This window comes from Crinia signifera, chromosome 9, assembly GCF_055691185.1.
Source record: "Crinia signifera chromosome 9, ASM5569118v1, whole genome shotgun sequence".
NCBI classification, from domain to species: Eukaryota; Metazoa; Chordata; class Amphibia; order Anura; family Myobatrachidae; genus Crinia; species Crinia signifera.
Window position 1 is genome coordinate 125,273,722 of NC_139225.1, and position 19,598 is coordinate 125,293,319.

The following is a 19,598-nucleotide window of genomic DNA, read 5'->3' on the forward strand; positions in this document are numbered from 1 at the left end:
TTTAGTTCTAATTTGTACCCAAAAGAGAGTTATTTTTGCAGCAGTAATAAGTGCCATATGACCCTAGTTTTTCATGCCAAAAATTGTGATGTCCTTATAAAACATTAATTATACAATTTGAACATTGCTGCCAAATGGCTGCATGATTATGTATTAAACGAAGACTTAAAAAGCAGACAGCCTTTCTTCTGAGCATGTGCAGTACAGAATTATATTATACAAAATACTAGAAGTAAAGGATTTATGATATGCAAATATACATTCTGTACAGGGTAAAAATCATTATTAAATGAAGCAACGTTCAGAAAGCCATACAAAAAAGCAATCTAAGAGGATTATTCAGCAAGGATCTCAACAGCAAATCTTTTTCTAATAGGCAAAACCATGTGCAATGCAGGTGGAGTAGATGTAACATGTGCAGAGATGGTTAGATTTAGGTGGAGTGTGTTCAAAATGAAATCTAAATTACACTGTAAACATAAAACAGCCAGTATTTACCCTGCACAGAAACCATATAACCAGTTGTGGTTTTTACCTATTACCCCCCCCCCCCCCCCAGTTAAAATCCGCCACTGTGTGAAGCCAGATGCAGTCTGTGAGACTGCCTGGCCTCACTGTGACTGGCAGTGACTTCCTATTGAAAGCCCCACCTGCCAGTCACCCAAGGCAGTCCCATTGGTAGGTGTTCCCTCTCTCTGGGATGCCTCTATGGGCTGCTGTGGTGGTAGCAGAGCCGAATTTCCCATTAGGCACGTGAGGCACGTGCCTAGGGGCGGCACATGTTTGGGGGCGGCACTTGGATGCCTGTGATGGTACTGTCAGCCCAAAGTGTACCAATAACTGCAAAATATCCACTGTACTGTACCGTATTCCATCTTAAATAGAGTGTAAATGATAGGACATGCAGATACTGCCCCTATAAACTGTCCTACTTAGTAATATGTATACATAATAAAAGAACGTCACAGTTAGTGGCTTTTTTTAATAAATCCATTATATTGGCTTTTATCAAATGAGGGCTTATAAGTAATCAATAAAAATAATATAATTAGACAGGGGGTGGCGTTATTGTTGTGCCTAGGGGCGCCGTCATCCCTAAATCCGCCCCTGGGTGGTAGCCCATATAAACAGGTTATGCATATAATGTGCATGAGCCGGGACCGTGAATATGTTTCTATCGACTGCTACCAAAGCAGCCCATAGAGGCTGGGAGCCAGTGCATGCACAGTACCAAAAAAGCTACTGTGCATGTGCCGGTCCCATGATGGGGGTTAAGACTGGCAGTGGAAACCAGTAGGAAGCAATATTACATTTGCATCACCTGCAGTGCAACATGGTTTTGAGATCCTTACTGAATAACCCCTTAAGCACCAGCAATTGTGGCATGGCTGAACAGCATGACTTGTCAGAAGCCGTTACCTGTACCAGATAGGACAGAATGGGATTTTTATACTACAGTACACTCCAAAATACCATTATCAGATGTTTGCTACTCCTTATAGTCCACATACAGTACTGCTGGTTATGTTTTAAAGTTTGTAGAACTATAAGTACCAGACTAACCAAATCAGACAGAGGATGCGGACACTTCCAATACCTGAACTACCACAACTAACAACATACTGTAAAAAACACATATACCCTATAAAAGTATATTAGTTAGAATATTTAACGAACACCTTAAGGTTCATGTCATTGTACTATACATGTAACACAAGTATGTTTTCTATTCAATTTGGATTGCATGATTGAAAGCACAAGTTCTCCAGAAAGCACACAGGTTCAGCCGCCGCACTGTTTTCACTGGAAATTGGGTCTGTTTTTGGGGACTTTGCTTCGCCTGTATCAATATCCACGATAAGCCGCAGCATGGCTATATCCTCTCAGTACGATATCGCAAGGATTCCTAAGTGGAGCTGTACCTGTCAGCATCTAAGGATTGCAGAACAGCTGTGTGTGTTTACAATATGGATAAACTTCAGAAACTTCATTGCAGTAATGCAGTTATTGATGCAGTTTACTTACACTGCAAACATATATATCCAGTTGCACCTAATGTATTGCGCACATCATGGTAAAGAATTCAGAATGGCAACAGAATGCTGATATCATCTGAATGTCGACATGACTATAAATGGTTGAATGTCGACATGATTCCTGACATCTAAGTAACACTCTTTACACGTAGCTGATATTTTTCTAATGCAACACTTTTAGGGGTAAATTTACTAAAGCTTCTAAAAATAAAAAGAGAGGTCAGATTCTATTATTTCTTTATTGCATTCTACAAGATGATGGATAGAATATGACTGGTTGTTTTCGCCAACATCACCTCTTTTCATTTTAGAAGCGTTCGTAAATTTACCCCTTACATGTTAGCATTTAGGCATGCAAAACTGGGACAAAATAAGCCACCCCTACAAAAATAAAATAAAATTCCACCCCTACAAATATGCTCCAACTCCAAACTCCAAACCATTTAGAAGCACCCCCATTTCTAGAAGGATAGCATACTGGTATGTAATGTAGGGATTCAAGACAGTTGGGAAGTAATATAGCGATTCAAGACAGTTGGGAAGTACTGTAGGGATTCAAGACAGTTGGGAATTAACATAGTGATTCAAGACAGTTGGGAAGTACTGTAGCCATTCTAGACAGTTGGGAAGTTCTATAGCGATTCTATATAGTTGGGTGGTACAATAGCGATTCAAGACAGTTGGGAAGTACTATAGCGAATCAAGACAATTGAGAAGTACTATAGCGAATCAAGACAATTGGGAAGAACTGTAGCAATTCAAGACAGTTGGGAAGTACTCTAGCGATTCAAGACAGTTGGAAAGTAATAAAGCAATTCAAGACAGTTGGGAACTACTGTAGCGATTCAAGACAGATGGGAAGTACTGTAGCCATTGTAGACAGTTGGTAAGTTCTGTAGTGATTCTAGATAGTTGGGTGGTACAATAGCGATTCAAGACAGTTGGGAAGTACTATAGCGATTCAAGATAGTTGGGAAGTACTGTAGCGATTCAAGATAGTTGGGAAGTACTGTAGCAATTCAAGACAGCTGGATAGTACTGTAGTAGCGATTCAAGACAGCTGGAAAGTCCTGTAGCGATTCAAAACTGTTGGAAGGTAAGTAAAGATTGGACAAGTTTCTATGTGTAATGCTGCATAGTATATAATATTAATTAATATTTTATGCATAGAGCAATTAGAAATAATATAATTAATTATCTATAGTGATCACAGGAAAAGCTCCAAGCAAACTACTATAACTAATATTACATACTGAAACATTACATTGGTTGGCCAACAAAATCAAATAAGAGTTGTACAACAGATTTCAGCGTATGGGATGGTCAGGTTTAATACGATTAGGATTATGGTGTAAAATAAATGTTTGATGATATTGGATATGAGCAAAGTGTTTGCTTTCAGTACATATTAGGTGTACAGGCAAAATATACAACAAATAAAAATGTTATATAAGGGAATTTAAACCGTTGTGAATATTGCCTAATGCCTATGACAAGCATTACAAGATTTCTGTATATAATGGATGAATCGTAAGCTAGCTGACCAGCCTACAGTATATCATGGAGCTCACAGGACTGGAGACTCTACTGCTGGTTCTGGCTGTTTCTTGTCTCTTCATCTATTCAACATGGGACAAATTATACAGGAAACGGAATCTGCCCCCGGGACCGACCCCACTCCCCTTGATTGGAAATCTGCTTCACATCAAGAGGGGGGAAATGGTGAAATCACTTATCGAGGTTCGGTGTACTATTTAATATCTATATGTTCAGAGAATATCTATATGTTCATGTTCAGAGATCGATGGTCATTGTATATGAGATAATGCACTCTGTAGAATCGACGGTTCTGTGATTAGATAGAAGCAAAGGGCTTGAAGTTATTCTTATACAAGTCACAGGAATTCAAGGTGATGTCCAATGTCTGTAATGATTCGCAGCAGGAAGTGCTTTATTCCTTACAATACAGAAGTTTTTCTAATGGTTCGAAATAGTGGTGCCGGAATCCCATCTGGTGACCACAAAACTGGCGCTAGAGTCCTGACATCTTTGGTATCCTATTTCAAAGCATGCCTGAGAAAGATAGGGTTTGGCTGGTGGGGGAATATTAGGTTGTTGCACTAGGAGGTTTAGGATGTGGGGAGAGAGGGGTTAGGCACTAAGGGGGAGGGCAATGTATTAACGGGGAGGTGTAGGCATCTTGACCCCCTCCACTGTACATATTCTGATATGATAGCTCGGTGATTATTTATTACTTACATACATATTACTACACACATATACTACACACATATACTGTATGTTACATATACAGTTTTGCTAGAGATCGAGTGTATGCGACCCTTAAAGTTAAATTCTATATTGTACTGTATACAGTCTTATTTTGGTAAAAACATGGAAATGTGTAAATTTCTTAACATGAAAACACTGTAAATAATATATGCCACAAAGACAAGAAAACGTTTGGTACCTTGAATACATTAATACTTAGTATATTTTTTAGACTAAATTTGTTATATAGTTTGTGAATACACTTTTTTAGAAAGGTAAAGTAACAGGATTAGATGACATAGCTACAGAAGTTCTAGCAGCTGTGTCCCAATACAGATTATGTCAGAGATGTACTAAACGTTGGACAGTGATACAATGGATGATAAAGTACCAGCCAATCAGCTCCTGATGTTATAAGCTGTAAAACTTGTGGCGCTTACTAATATATACAGTAAAAAAAAAAAAAAAAAAAAAAAAAAAAATATATATATATATATATATATATATATACATACATATATAAATAAAAATTGTAGGGGCTCTGCACTCACTAAATTAATAGTGGAGATTTAGTTCATGAATTGATCAATGCATTTAAGCCTGCAGCCCCCTTCACGGGACCCCACTTTTCTGCAGGTCCTAGCACTATTGCTCAAAATGGTTACAATACACATAGCTATCACATTAATGTTTGATTCCAGGCATGCTATCTGGTCTAATGCCCGGTACACACCAGGATGATGGTGCTCATGAGCGGGTCATCAAATGAATGTACGACCTGCCCACGAGCTGACGGTGCCGCAAACCCGCAGCAAAAATGACCCTAATGTGTTCACGATCCGATCGCGCCCCCACCCACTACAATGGTTTTTTCTGAGATCCTACCTGCAGCAGGTAGGATCTCAGAAAAGACCGACCGACCAGCGGGGCCGCACATCGGATCGGGATTGCATCAAAAGGGCAGCGAATGGCCCAAAACACGGCCGATTTACATACACAGGGTGCATAAGAAAATGTGACCACAATAAGACTGTCACAACTGAAGGGCTGGATGAAGTCGTGTGGTGTGTAGCAACCGGAGACGGACCAGAGGAGGAAGGATTAAATCGTGCAGGTTTAATAATAGAATTCATAAATAGAACAATACACGCTTGAATACTTTGTTAAGTGGCAGTTTAGCAGTAATAAGAATTGAGCCGGCACGGCACTTTGTAAAGAAGAAAAAGTTCATTTAAACAATGACAGTTCAAGCACTGCGGACTGCAGGCTGGGGTCTTGGGAAATGAAGAAATCCGGAAAGAGAATGTACTTGATGGTAATGAGGGATCCTTGAAGACTGGAAGAAGATGGATGATGACAGAAGAATGGGAAGTTGCTTGGAAGCAGACGACTTGAAGAACTTAGGCCAGGAAGCTCAGGGATGCAGGCAGAGACCAGACTGTGGAGAGATCTGGCAGCGATGGGGTTAAGCTGAATCGAGACCAACACAGAGCACTGAAGCAAGGCACCAAGTCAGGAGAGGTGAGTCAGAGAGCCGGAGTCAGCTGGGAGCTGTGAACGCCTCTGGAGACTCTTTGTACTGACACTGAACAGGCCTAGGCAGATCCCCTATATCCCTAGAGGGCGGCTGCCATTGGCTGTCAGGTCAGTATGGGCGGAAACCTCAGACAAGGACCAATCTGCTATTTGCCCTTAATCAAGATGGCGGCGCCGGCCTCCCGGCGCCCCTACAGCACATACCGCTACACTTGCTGGCGTCCCACGCTGCCTGCTGCCCACCAGACTGCCGCTGCCTGCTGCCGCTGACCTGGAGACCACTACACGCTAGCCGACGGTGGGCGCGAACAGGTGGGTAGTAAGCCCGCCGCGCACCGCCGCGGCTGCGTGTGACAGTACCCCCCCCTTTCTGGGTGACCCCAGGGCACCTACGCACCTTGTGTGGATTTCTTTGAAAGAACTGTCTCACCAGACGAGGAGCATGAAGATCTGCAGCATCAACCCAGGAATTCTGTTCAGGACTGAATCCAAGCCACTCTACCAGATACTGAAGATGGGTATTGCGGCAACGTGAGTCGATAATGCGCCTCACCTCGAACTCTGTTTCTCTTTCCGAGCCAATCTTGGGCGGTTTAGGCACCTTCTTCTGATATAAGTTCAAACGCAAAGGTTTCAGAAGAGACACATGGAACGAATTTGATATTTTTAAGGAAGGAGGGAGCTGTAGTCTGTAGGCCACCGGATTAATCACCTAAGTGATCGGGTACGGCCCGATGAACCGAGGAGCCAGCTTCATGGACGGTAACCGAAGGCGTATATGGCGGGTAGACAGCCATACTCGATCTCCAACCTTCAACTTAGGAGCTGCTCTTCTTTTCCTGTCCGCCATCCTTTTATATCGAGCGGATGCTTTGAGGAGAGCTGTATGGACGTCTGACCAGATCTTTGCAAACCGTTGTAGGGAAGAAGCAGCTGCAGGGACTTCGGACAATGATAGATCTGAGAACTCCGGAGATCGGGGATGCTTGCCAAAGACAGTGAAAAAGGGAGTGGTGCCGGAGGAAGAATGATAAGAATTGTTGTGCGCAAATTCCGCCCAAGGCAGAAGGTCTACCCAGTCGTCTTGAGAGGAAGAGACGAACAAACGAATGAAGGCCTCCAAGTCTTGGTTGACTCGTTCTGTCTGGCCGTTGGTTTGTGGGTGAAAAGCAGTGGAGAACTTGAGCTTGACTTGAACAGCAGAACAGAGGGCCCTCCAAAACTTTGCGACGAACTGCACGCCACGGTCAGAAATAATCTCTTTGGGCAACCCATGGAGTTTGAAGATGGTGGAAATGAAGAGCTGAGCCAACACTGGAGCAGATGGAAGACCTTTCAATGGGAAGAAGTGCACCATCTTTGAAAAGCGGTCGACCACCACCCAAATTACTGTATGCCCTTTGGAGGGAGGAAGTTCGCAGATAAAGTCCATAGACAGGTGGGACCATGGTTTTGTTGGTATGGCTAGAGGTAGAAGAGGACCGACAGGAGACGTTCTGGAGGACTTATGCTGAGCGCACTTTACACAGGAAGCGATAAAGGAGTTAGGCCTACCATCGCGACGGATGGTAGGCCACCAGTATGACCGCAACAGGAACATTAAGGTCTTCTGTGCCCCGGTATGCCCTGCAAAACGGGAAGCGTGTGCCCAGGACAGCACTCTCTTCCGGAGATTGAGAGGAACGAAGGTCTTGCCTGGTGGAGGTGAAGGCTGGACTGTTACTTGAGCAAAGACCAGAGGATCGAGGATGGGTCGAGGGGAAGTCTCAAGATCAGCGGAAGTTTCAAAAGAGCGTGAATGGGCATCGGCCTTGGCATTCATCGTCCCGGGTCTGAATTTGATTTGAAAATCGAAGCGTTCGAAGAACATGGCCCAGCGGGCTTGACGAGCTGTAAGACATTGGGCCTGCTTGAGGAATGAGAGGTTCTTATGGTCGGAGTACACCGTAATTTTATGTCGTGCCCCCTCCAGGAGGTACCGCCACTCCTCCAACGCTGATTTGACTGCCAGTAACTCCTGCTCTCCAATGGGGTAATTCTTCTCCGCTGGAAGAAACTTCTTGGAAAAGAAGGCACAGGGATGAAGCACCTGGTCCTCCCCTCTCTGCGACAAGATTGCCCCTACCCCCTCTGAGGATGCGTCCACCTCAAGAATAAAGGGTTTGTCGAGGTTTGGCTGGAGAAGGATTGGGGCGGAGACAAAAGCATCCTTTAGTTGTTGGAAGGCTTGAGAGGCTTCAGGTGACCACTGACTTGGATCAGAACCCTTACGGGTTAGAGCAGTAAGAGGTGCAGCAAGGGTGGAGAAGTTCCGGATGAAACGACGATAGTAATTTGAAAAGCCCAGGAACCTCTGGATGCCTTTGAGCGTGGTGGGCGATGTCCAGTCTAAGATGGCTCTTACTTTCTCTGGATCCATCTCTATCCCAGTGCTGGAGAGGATGTGGCCAAGGAATGGAATGGAGGTAACCTCAAAGACGCACTTGTCTAGCTTGCAGAATAATTTATTTTGGCGAAGGCACCGCAAGACCTCAGCTACTGTTTGCCGATGGAGGTGGAGGTTCGATGAGAAGATGAGAATGTCATCGAGATACACCACAATGGAATGATACAATAAATCTCGAAATATGTCATTTACAAATTGTTGGAAGACGGCTGGAGCGTTGCAAAGACCAAAGGGCATCACCAGGTATTCATAGTGGCCGTCTCGGGTGTTGAACGCCGTCTTCCACTCATCTCCAGATCGTATACGGATCAAGTTTTACGCCCCTCTTAAATCCAGTTTAGTAAAGATGGAAGCCCCTCGGATTTTGTCGAATAATTCGGTGATCAGAGGCAAAGGATAGCGGTTCTTGATCGTGATATCGTTCAGGCCCCTGTAGTCGATACACGGGCGGAGGGTTCCATCCTTTTTTTTCACAAAGAAAAACCCCGCTCCGGCTGGCGAAGTGGACGGGCGAATGAACCCCTTATCCAAGTTCTCTCGAATGTAGTCAGACATGACTTTGGTCTCTGGCAGAGACAAGGGGTAGATGCGGCCCCGTGGTGGGAACTTCCCAGGTATCAACTCTATCGGACAGTCCCAGGAACGATGAGGCGGCAGGGTATCGGCACCTCCTTTGCTGAAGACGTCAGAAAAAGAAAGATATGGTGTGGGTAACGACAAGGGTGGAGCTGGTGAAGACGAAAGACTGGAACCTCCTACTTCTTGAGGATTAGTTTGATGGAGTGGAATGACACGAGGCATGCAAGTAGTTAGGCAGTTCGTACCCCAGGCTGTGATCTCCATACTGGTCCAATCAATATGAGGGTTGTGCTTAGTAAGCCATGGTAGGCCCAGGACTACCTGGTGTGAGGACTGAGGAAGGACAAAAAATTCTAGAGTCTCTTGATGTAAGGCACCGACGAGAACTGTCACTGGATCGGTTTGAAGGGTGATTTGCCCGCTGCTGATGCGACTCCCATCTACTGCAGTGAGAGCCAACGGATGGGCCAAAGGTTGCACCGTCAAGGAATGTTGAAGAACGAAAGAGGAAGAAAGGAAGTTCCCGGCTGCTCCGGAATCTAGTAGAGCCTGGACCTTGATTTTTCCCTGAGGGCACACAAGAGTAACAGGAATGGTGGGCACAGTTGAAGAGGGAGATGAAAGCAGAACTCCTAACCTGGCCTCCCTCGGGGAGGTTAGGAGCGGTCGTTTCCCGGACGCAGTGGGCAGGAAGACAACAGATGAGCGGAAGAACCGCAGTACATGCAAAGATTCTCACGACGTCTACGGGATTTTTCTTCAAAGGAAAGCCGAGAGCGGTTGATCTGCATGGGTTCGTCTGGTGGTGTGGTTGTGGAGGACCCAGGTCTAGGAACAGGAACAGCGTTGGTGGTGAGACGAGGGCGGAGACGGTCGGAGCGATTTCTCTCTAGTTGACGCTCCTGCATCCGTAGATCTACTTTGTTGCACAAGGAGATGAGTTCAGCCAAAGTAGCAGAAGAGTCATGGGTAGTTAATTCGTCCTTGATACGACCTGCCAGCCCATTCCAGAAGGCGGAGACAAGAGCCTCTTCGTTCCACTTTAGTTCCGAAGCCAGAGTCTGGAACTGCACAGCATATTGTCCCACTGAGCGACTACCCTGGCGAATTCTCAGGATCTCAGTAGCGGCAGACGACACTCTGCCAGGTTCGTCGAAGATGTGACGGAAAGAGGTAATAAAAGCTTCATAGTCATTGAGCAGGGGATCAGCACGTTCCCAGAGAGGGGACACCCAGTCCAAAGCTGACCCTGCTAGGAGAGACACAATATAAGCCACCTTTGCCTTGGAAGTAGGAAAGTGAGAAGACTGTAAGGTGAAATGCACATCGCATTGGTTCAGAAACCCACGGCATCCTTTCGGAGAACCATCATATTTGCTGGGGGTTGGTAATTGCATGTGATGAGGAACTATTGGTCCAGGTGTAGGAACAGGGACTGGAACCTCTGGAGCTGGAGCCACAGAAACTGAGGGAGCCGCCTGGGGCAGAGCCAAGACCTGAAGGAATTGAGCCACTTGACGTTGGGTGGCCTCCACTTGCTCCAGACGAGCCATGATGCTGTGAAGTGCGTCCGCCATGGAAGCCTGTTCTTCACCCGACTCCATCGGGTCAGTACAAACTGTCACAACTGAAGGGCTGGATGAAGTCGTGTGGTGTGTAGCAACCGGAGACGGACCAGAGGAGGAAGGATTAAATCGTGCAGGTTTAATAATAGAATTCATAAATAGAACAATACACGCTTGAATACTTTGTTAAGTGGCAGTTTAGCAGTAATAAGAATTGAGCCGGCACGGCACTTTGTAAAGAAGAAAAAGTTCATTTAAACAATGACAGTTCAAGCACTGCGGACTGCAGGCTGGGGTCTTGGGAAATGAAGAAATCCGGAAAGAGAATGTACTTGATGGTAATGAGGGATCCTTGAAGACTGGAAGAAGATGGATGATGACAGAAGAATGGGAAGTTGCTTGGAAGCAGACGACTTGAAGAACTTAGGCCAGGAAGCTCAGGGATGCAGGCAGAGACCAGACTGTGGAGAGATCTGGCAGCGATGGGGTTAAGCTGAATCGAGACCAACACAGAGCACTGAAGCAAGGCACCAAGTCAGGAGAGGTGAGTCAGAGAGCCGGAGTCAGCTGGGAGCTGTGAACGCCTCTGGAGACTCTTTGTACTGACACTGAACAGGCCTAGGCAGATCCCCTATATCCCTAGAAACCCTATTGCTTTGAATTTGTATATCCCAGCTTTGAAATTTATTGGTAATTGACTACAACACCCAACAAACCCTATTGCTTTGAATTTGTATATCCCAGCTTTGAAATTTATTGGTAATTGACTACAACACCCAACAAACCCTATTGCTTTGAATTTGTATATCCCAGCTTTGAAATTTATTGGTAATTGACTACAACACCCAACAAACCCTATTGCTTTGAATTTGTATATCCCAGCTTAGAAATTTATTGGTAATTGACTACAGCATATTTCCCCTTCTTATTTTAAACTTTGAATTAAGGCAGGAAATCACTGATTCTGTATTGTATAGACTGCCCTCTCACCATTTGCTTACTTAATTGGTGACCTTTTGTTGTTGGAGGAAGGCTAGTGGGGGTGGGGTGATTTTTGTGTGGACACCTGATAGCAGCCCTACTTATAGTGAGTGCTAGGCTGATATAGCAAAGGCTGATCAGATTCTAAGTGATCAGTTCAAAGTGATATTACAATATTTATATCGAAGCTGGAGTTATACAGGTGTTAAACAGAAGGGAAACATCAGACGAACAATGGAGACTATCCTGTCAGCTAACTCTTCTGCTAAGGACCGCATTCATCTACCTACTTGCTCTGTATACCCTTCTGACTATATCATCCACTCGCGCGTCTGGACCACCTTGCTCCATTATTGCTACAAAGATCATCTGCTGCTCCCTGAAACATGTGAAATATAATTTTATTGACCTTACCACTGTCTTAATACTGCCTTGTATGCCACTGTAGTATTCTCTTAAATGTTATTCCTGTTATCCCGCACCGCGTGTTGCGCCTCTGCTGTGCATAGCCTGACAGCAGCGGCCTACACTGTGTGCTCCATGTCCGTGTCCCCCATCAGGATACATCTAGCATATATCTGTACGTGTCCTATATCTGTACTGTTTTACCTGTTTACCTGTCTACCCATCTGGCTGGTGCAATCACCATGTGGCGCCGCTGAATGGCTGCCTGGGTGCTGCATAGCTCAGTAAATATATGTTCCCTATCCCCGTGTTCCCCATCAGGATACATCTAGTATATATATATCAGTACTGTTACTGGCTACCTATCTGGCTGGTGCAATCACCATGTGGCGCCGCTGATTGGCTGCCTGGGTGCTGCATAGCTCAGTAAATATATGTTCCCGTGTCCGTGTCGCTCAATAGAGTACATCTAGTATATATCTGTATGTGTCCTATATCTGTACTGTCTTACCTGTCTACCCTTCTGGCTGGTGCAATCACCATGTGGTGCCGACGAATGGCTGCCTGGGTGCTGTAGAGCTCAGTAAATATGTTGTCCATGTCCCTCATTAGAATGCATCTAGTGCATATCTGTATGTGTGATGTATATCTGTACTGCCATTGTTGCCCGTTTTGACAACCCTTTGTATTACAGTATGTGCATTATTTTTAATGTCTGTAAAGCGCCTTGAGTCCTGTTGGAGAAAGTGCGCTATATAAATAAAACTTACTTACTTACTTACTTACTAGAGGGCGGCTGCCATTGGCTGTCAGGTCAGTATGGGCGGAAACCTCAGACAAGGACCAATCTGCTATTTGCCCTTAATCAAGATGGCGGCGCCGGCCTCCCGGCGCCCCTACAGCACATACCGCTACACTTGCTGGCGTCCCACGCTGCCTGCTGCCCACCAGACTGCCGCTGCCTGCTGCCGCTGACCTGGAGACCACTACACGCTAGCCGACGGCGGGCGCGAACGGGTTTGTAGTAAGCCCGCCGCGCACCGCTGCGGCTGCGTGTGACAAAGACTAATTTAAAAAATAATCGAATAAACAATATATACACTAAACATCGACACTCACCTTTCCTAATTTTGGGGTGCCCTATGGCTTGTGACCACATTGTTTAAACAGAAATTGTAGGGGCTCTGCACACACTAAATTAACTGATATTAATAAATAGTGGAGATTTAGATCATGTATTGATCAATGAATTTAAGCATGAAGCCCCCTTCACGGGACCCCACTTTTCTGCAGGTCCTAACACTATTGCTCAAAATGGTTACAATACACATAGCTATCACATTAATATATATATATATATATATATATATATATATATATATATATATATATATACACAGTAATTTATTACACAGAAATAAGCTGATATACGTACTTTCTAGATCCCTCTTTGCTCTAGCGCAGTGGTTCCTAACCCTGGTCCTCAAGTAACCCCAACAGTGCACGTTTTTCAGGTCACACGGCAGGTGCACTCATTATTCAGGCACATTTGAAAAGATCCACAGGTGGAGCTAATTATAGCACTTGTGATTCTGTCTGGAGACCTGAAAAACATGCACTGTTGGGGTACTTGAGGACCAGGGTTGGGTACCACTGCTCTAGCGCCTAAGATATTTCAGTATTTCCTTCAATGCTACTGTAAGCTGTATTTGAAAAATGACAGGAGCTGATTGGTTGTTATGTAATCTATCTCTCTTTTTAAGTCTGAGTACATCTGCCCCTATATGCATGGTTTGAAACTGTTGTGGCATGTTTAGTCTCTTCCAGCAATGCAGATAGTACGTAATCAAGGCCTACTTAAAGATTCCAGGTGCCCTAGGCTAATACACATGTAGCTCCCCTTGTAATGCTGCTAACACACATATATGGGCCCTCAGGGACTCGCCAGTCATACTGCCCCTGTGCATGTAATGCTGGTATACACACATGTATGGGCGCTCAGGGACTTGGCAGTCATTATGCCCATGTGCATGTAATGAAGGTTATACAACTGGTGGGTACATAGCTGCCTACCCTCATGCATTCTGCAGGAGACTCCCTGAAATAACAGCAATCTTCCCCTCTCCCTCATTAGTCTATCAATCTCTCCCTCATTTCACCTAGCCCACATTACACTGTTACATTTTTAGGGAAAAATGGAATGAGAGATACAGTAGATACATTTATACTGAATCATCAGCACCATTACCCAGCACTTTACCAAGTATAGTAGCTCTCACTAACTGCTTTGGGGCTCATCTACATTTGCATATAAGTCATTTTACAAGATTCCTCCCAGATGTAGCAGGACACACCCATGCATCTAGGTGCCACGTTCACAATCTCTTTTCACAATCTCTCCATATATGTAACTAGACACGCCCAGTGGGTGGAGCATGACACGCCCCCTCAATGGGGCGCTGTGCAAAATTCTATTACCAACTATAATCTCCCTGAAACTGTTTTTCAAAAGTAGGCAGGTATGTGGCGCCGGGCGGGTATGATCTAATATTTGTGGCGTGTGAAGGAGAATTTGGCTTTAGGCTGCCCAGCTGGCACTGTAGCACAATGTACATAAAGTAATGCTCCCATCAGTAAACTACATTGGCACTGCATGTAACTGCTTATGGTTACATCTGTCAGTCACCTTAATAACTTTACTGGGTAGAGTGTACTAACTTAAAAGTAAATGTTCATTACTACTTACGGTATCTCAATGGCGCAGCTCTGCTTATATGTAGGTTATTGCTACTTACCCTAGGGGTGAAATGTAATAGGATGAGAGATTCAGAAAGTGAGAGATTTGGTAAGAAATCTCCAGCAGCAATCATTTACACTGAAGAATCAAACTGATTTTGCAGTGTAAATGATTGCCGCTTTAAAAAAACTGGAGATGTCTTACCAAATCTCTCACTTTCTGATTCTCTCATTCTATTACATTTCACCCCAGAAGTCCAATATGCAATTGATGTCTCAATCCTTTGTCTTCTCTAATTCTTTGCTATAAAATACGCATAAAACTGGATTTGTCAGCAAAATTGCCTGCTAGATAACTGCAAGTTATTTTACTGCTATATACTGTTTATATTAGTATTGCTGCTATTATTTATTATAGCAGACTTTAGTGGACCAAGTGCATCTACAGTAACTGAACTTTATAGGACTTATTTTTTATGTTTTGTATACAGATAAATTCCCTGTACACATTTGTCTTTAAATATTTACATTAGATGTACAGTATGTAGGTGTCGGAGGGTAGAACGGTGGTGCAGTGCATCTTCACTACTGTTGGCCATTAACAGATAACTAGAGATTTCTCAAATTGAATAATTACAGAATGACTCAGCAGGCACACCATCTGCATCTCGCATGCGCGAGTGCGAATAGCGACAGATAAGATAATGCGTATAGATAGAAGATGGAAAAATCTCGCAACTTGACCAACAGAAAGCCAGCATTTGAGGGTGGTAAACTGTCAATTGCACAGATGGCGAAAACGGTTTAATGTTTTGGGAATTGCATAAGGATTTGGGGGGGGCAACTTTTCTTCTGTCTGGGTGGCGGCTTTCTCCTCACAGTCCACTGTAACTTCTCACATTAGCGGTCAGGTCTGAGGTTTTAGGTGGCAGCTCTACAGGTTGGTTATGCGGCATTATTATTTGGCATTAGAATTGTATTGGATGCTTCTCAAATGATACTGGACGAAGATTATGAAGAGCATCATGTTCACTGATATCAACTTCATCTCTCAGCTCTAATGTTTTCTCTGCTTAGATGGGGGCTCAGTATGGTCCTGTGTACACAATCTACTTCGCACATCGTCCGGTGGTTGTCATCAATGGCTACATGGCAGTGAAAGAGGCCCTCATTGACCAGGGCGAGGAGTTCAGCGGCAGAGGGAGGATGCCTTCGGTGGACAAAATCTTTGATGGGTTTGGTGGGAAATTTGTCTATGCATATTTCTGTATAATGGTATTTAGGACTTACATTTGTGAGGTTATCTGTATTTGTACATACAGATGGAGCCACGTCTATGTCGCTCTTGGTGCGTGATTCGGCATGCCATGCCTTGAATGAAGTGCCGTGCGCATGCGTGTGAGGGATTCGGTATGAAATCCCGACAGGGTCAAAATCACGAATGGGTCAAAATCACGAATGGGTCATAATACCGACAAGGACAAAATCCCGACAAGGACAAAATCCCGACATTAAAAATACTGACAAGGACAAAATTCCGACATGGTCAAAATACTGACACATAGAATGTGCAGGGGAAACTGTCAACATGGCTTTGTGTCAACAGGTCAAGAAGTCAACATGTGTTTTTTCAGACCGACGCGATGCTCCCGATTTCAATGTTAAAAACAAATTTTACATTGAAGCCTATGGCAAAATCGCGGGCATCGCGTCGGTCGCGTCGGGGGCAATATTAACGGCCGCGACCGACGCGATGCCCTCGATTTTGCCTTTGCTGGCAAAATGGACCTGATTTCAAAGGAAATCGGGTCCATCCCGGGCATCGTGTACCTTAACTTTAAGGTACACGATGCCCGCGATTGTGGCCGTTCTAGGAAACAAGTACCGTTTTTTCAGGGTTTTTTTACCCGAATGTCGACACAGTCAACATGGACACAGTTGGAGGTGAACCGCAGTCCCTCGCAATGTTCGCTGCGCTCGGCACACTATTTTATTCTCCCGCCACGCCCTAGGGCATGAAATACCACCTGTTGGCACAAGTCGGGTCAAAAAACTGTGAAAAATACCCATGACAACCTCGCGACCTGTCGACCCAAGTCATGTTGACAGTTTCACCTGTACAGGGGCGGATTGGCCATTGTATCTACCGGGAACTTTCCCGGGAGGCCGACACTACGGAGAGGCCGCCGCTGCTGAAAGGTGCGCATGCGTACACTCACAGTCACGAATTTAGAGTGACAGCCTGGGACTGAGGCCGGTGCTGCTCAGCGCTCTGCGGCAGGAGGCTTCGCCCACGGTGTGGGCCGACATCCTCATTGGTGGGTGGCTGCCGTCCGTCATAGATAGTGGCCCGCCTCCCCCCCCCCCCGATATATCGAATGCTGTTTCCGATGGCCGCGAGTAACAGAGCAGAGTGAGCTGCTGCAGCTGCATTGAGCTGCAGATACAGCCACTGACAGGCAGGGGGAGCACCTCTCAGACTTATGACGTCAGCCTGAGAGGGGAGAGAGACGAAGAGCAGCAGCGCTGTGGCCGGGCTGCAGCATTCGGAAAGAATCATGTGAGTCACACTGTGGGCTCTGGGGATGCCAACACTGGTTGGCAACCCTGTTAGGGAATGATCAAAGTACACTGGTGGTGGGGGCCGCCGGGGGTGGGGGGGCAGGGAGGGAGGGGAGAGAGATTCTGTGTATATGTGCCATGCCTGCATATGGGAGGAAGGGGGGTCTGTGACTGCCTGCTGTCTGCATTAGGGCAGACAGACTCACTGTGACAACTCAGATCCCCCTCCAGATCAGCCCCCCCATAGGCAGACATGTGACATATTCAGGCCCCCCCTCCCCCCCCATAGGCATATCAGACATAAAATGTCTGCCTATGGGGTGGGGGGAGAATGAGCTGTGCTGTGCTGGAGGAATGTGACATGTCTGTCTATAGGGGCTGTGCTGGAGGGGTATGTGACATGTCTGCCTATGGGGTGGGGGTGGGGGCTGTGCTGGAGGGCCTGTGGCATGTGAATATGTGAGTCTGCATATTTGTGGGGGGCTGTGCTGGAGGGGGATCTGATTATGTGACATGTCTGCCTATGGGGGTGAGGGATGTACTCAGGCCCGGCAACAGGCACGGTCCAAGGGTACAGCTGACCCAGGCCCCTGCGTTCTCAGGGGCCCCAAAGCATGGCTGCGGCGATGATGCACTCAGCCGCCTACACAGCACCCTACTCAGCCGACCGCCCACTCAACCCTCCTGCCGTGCAAGTTCCTTCACCCACAACCCAGCCACACTGTGGGCATTACATGTATAGGCGTCATTACTACTGCGGGCATTATGTGTATAAGTAGTGTTACTATTGCGGGCGTTATGTGTATAAGCATCGTTACTACTGTGGGCGTTATGTGTATAAGTAGTGTTACTACTGCGGGCGTTATGTGTATAAGTATCGTTACTACTGTGGGCATTATGTGTATAAGTATCATTACTACTGCTGGCATTATGTGTATAAGTATCGTTACTACTGCGGGTGTTATGTGTATAAGCATTGTTACTACTGTGGGCATTACGTGTATAAGTATCGTTACTACAGAGATCAGTGTATGTATTAGAACGGTGTACTGTATGTATGAGAGTGGCGGTGTTGTATGTATGAGATTGGTGTGTGTATGAGAGTGGCAGTGTATGCATGCATGTATGTATGTATGTATGTATGTATGTAGGAGAGTTGCGGTGTTGTATGTAAGACAGCGGTGTATTATGAGATTGGTGTGTGTATGAGAGTGGCAGTGTATGTATTAGAACGGTGTATGTATGTATGAGAGTTGCGGTGTTGTATGTAAGACAGCGGTTTATGTATGAGATTGGTGTGTGTATGAGAGTGGCAGTGTATGTATTAGAACGGTGTATGTATGTATGAGAGTTGCAGTGTTGTATGTAAGACAGCGGTTTATGTATGAGATTGGTGTGTGTATGAGAGTGGCAGTGTATGTATTAGAACGGTGTATGTATGTATGAGAGTTGCGGTGTTGTATGTAAGACATCGGTTTATGTATGAGATTGGTGTATGTATGAGATCAGTGTATGTATTAGAACGGTGTACTGTATGTATGAGAGTGGCGGTGTTGTATGTAAGACATCGGTGTATGTATGAGATTGGTGTGTGTATGAGAGTGGCAGTGTATGTATTAGAACGGTGTATGTATGTATGTATGAATGAGAGTGGCGGTGTTGTATGTAAGACATCGGTGTATGTATGAGATTGGTGTGTGTATGAGAGTGGCAGTGTATGTATGTATGTATGTATGAGAGTTGCGGTGTTGTATGTAAGACATCAGTTTATGTATGAGATTGGTGTGTGTATGAGAGTGGCAGTGTATGCATGTATGTATGTAGGAGAGTTGCGGTGTTGTATGTAAGACATCAGTTTATGTATGAGATTGGTGTGTGTATGAGAGTGGCAGTGTATGTATTAGAACGGTATATGTATGTAGGAGAGTGGCGGTGTTGTATGTAAGACAGCGGTTTATGTATGAGATTGGTGTGTGTATGAGAGTGGCGGTGTATGTATTAGAACGGTGTATGTATGTATGAGAGTTGCGGTGTTGTATGTAAGACATCAGTTTATGTATGAGATTGGTGTGTGTATGAGAGTGGCAGTGTATGCATGCATGTATGTATGTATGTAGGAGAGTTGCGGTGTTGTATGTAAGACAGCGGTGTATTATGAGATTGGTGTGTGTATGAGAGTGGCAGTGTATGTATTAGAACGGTATATGTATGTAGGAGAGTGGCGGTGTTGTATGTAAGACATCGGTGTATGTATGAGATTGGTGTGTGTATGAGAGTGGCAGTGTATGCATGTATGTATGTATGTATGTATGAGAGTTGCGGTGTTGTATGTAAGACATCAGTTTATGTATGAGATTGGTGTGTGTATGAGAGTGGCAGTGTATGCATGCATGTATGTATGTATGTAGGAGAGTGGCGGTGTTGTATGTAAGACAGCGGTTTATGTATGAGATTGGTGTGTGTATGAGAGTGGCGGTGTAT

General features: G+C 45.2%; 1 protein-coding gene across 2 annotated transcripts in view; it reads left to right on the forward strand.

Annotated features, from left to right (window-relative positions):
* Nucleotides 1-2,763: 2,763 nt before the first annotated feature.
* LOC146035947 (cytochrome P450 2G1-like) overlaps nt 2,764-19,598 on the forward strand; it is a 34,152-nt gene continuing 17,317 nt past the window's right edge. The window contains exons 1-2 of one of the 2 annotated variants that reach the window (XM_083159669.1): nt 2,764-3,776; nt 15,633-15,795. In XM_083159669.1, coding sequence (XP_083015795.1) covers nt 3,597-3,776; nt 15,633-15,795 — 343 coding nt within the window. In that variant the 5' untranslated portion in view covers nt 2,764-3,596. Of the gene's footprint in view, nt 3,777-15,623; nt 15,796-19,598 lie in introns of those variants that run through there. The other variant, XM_083159668.1, reaches the window with a different exon arrangement.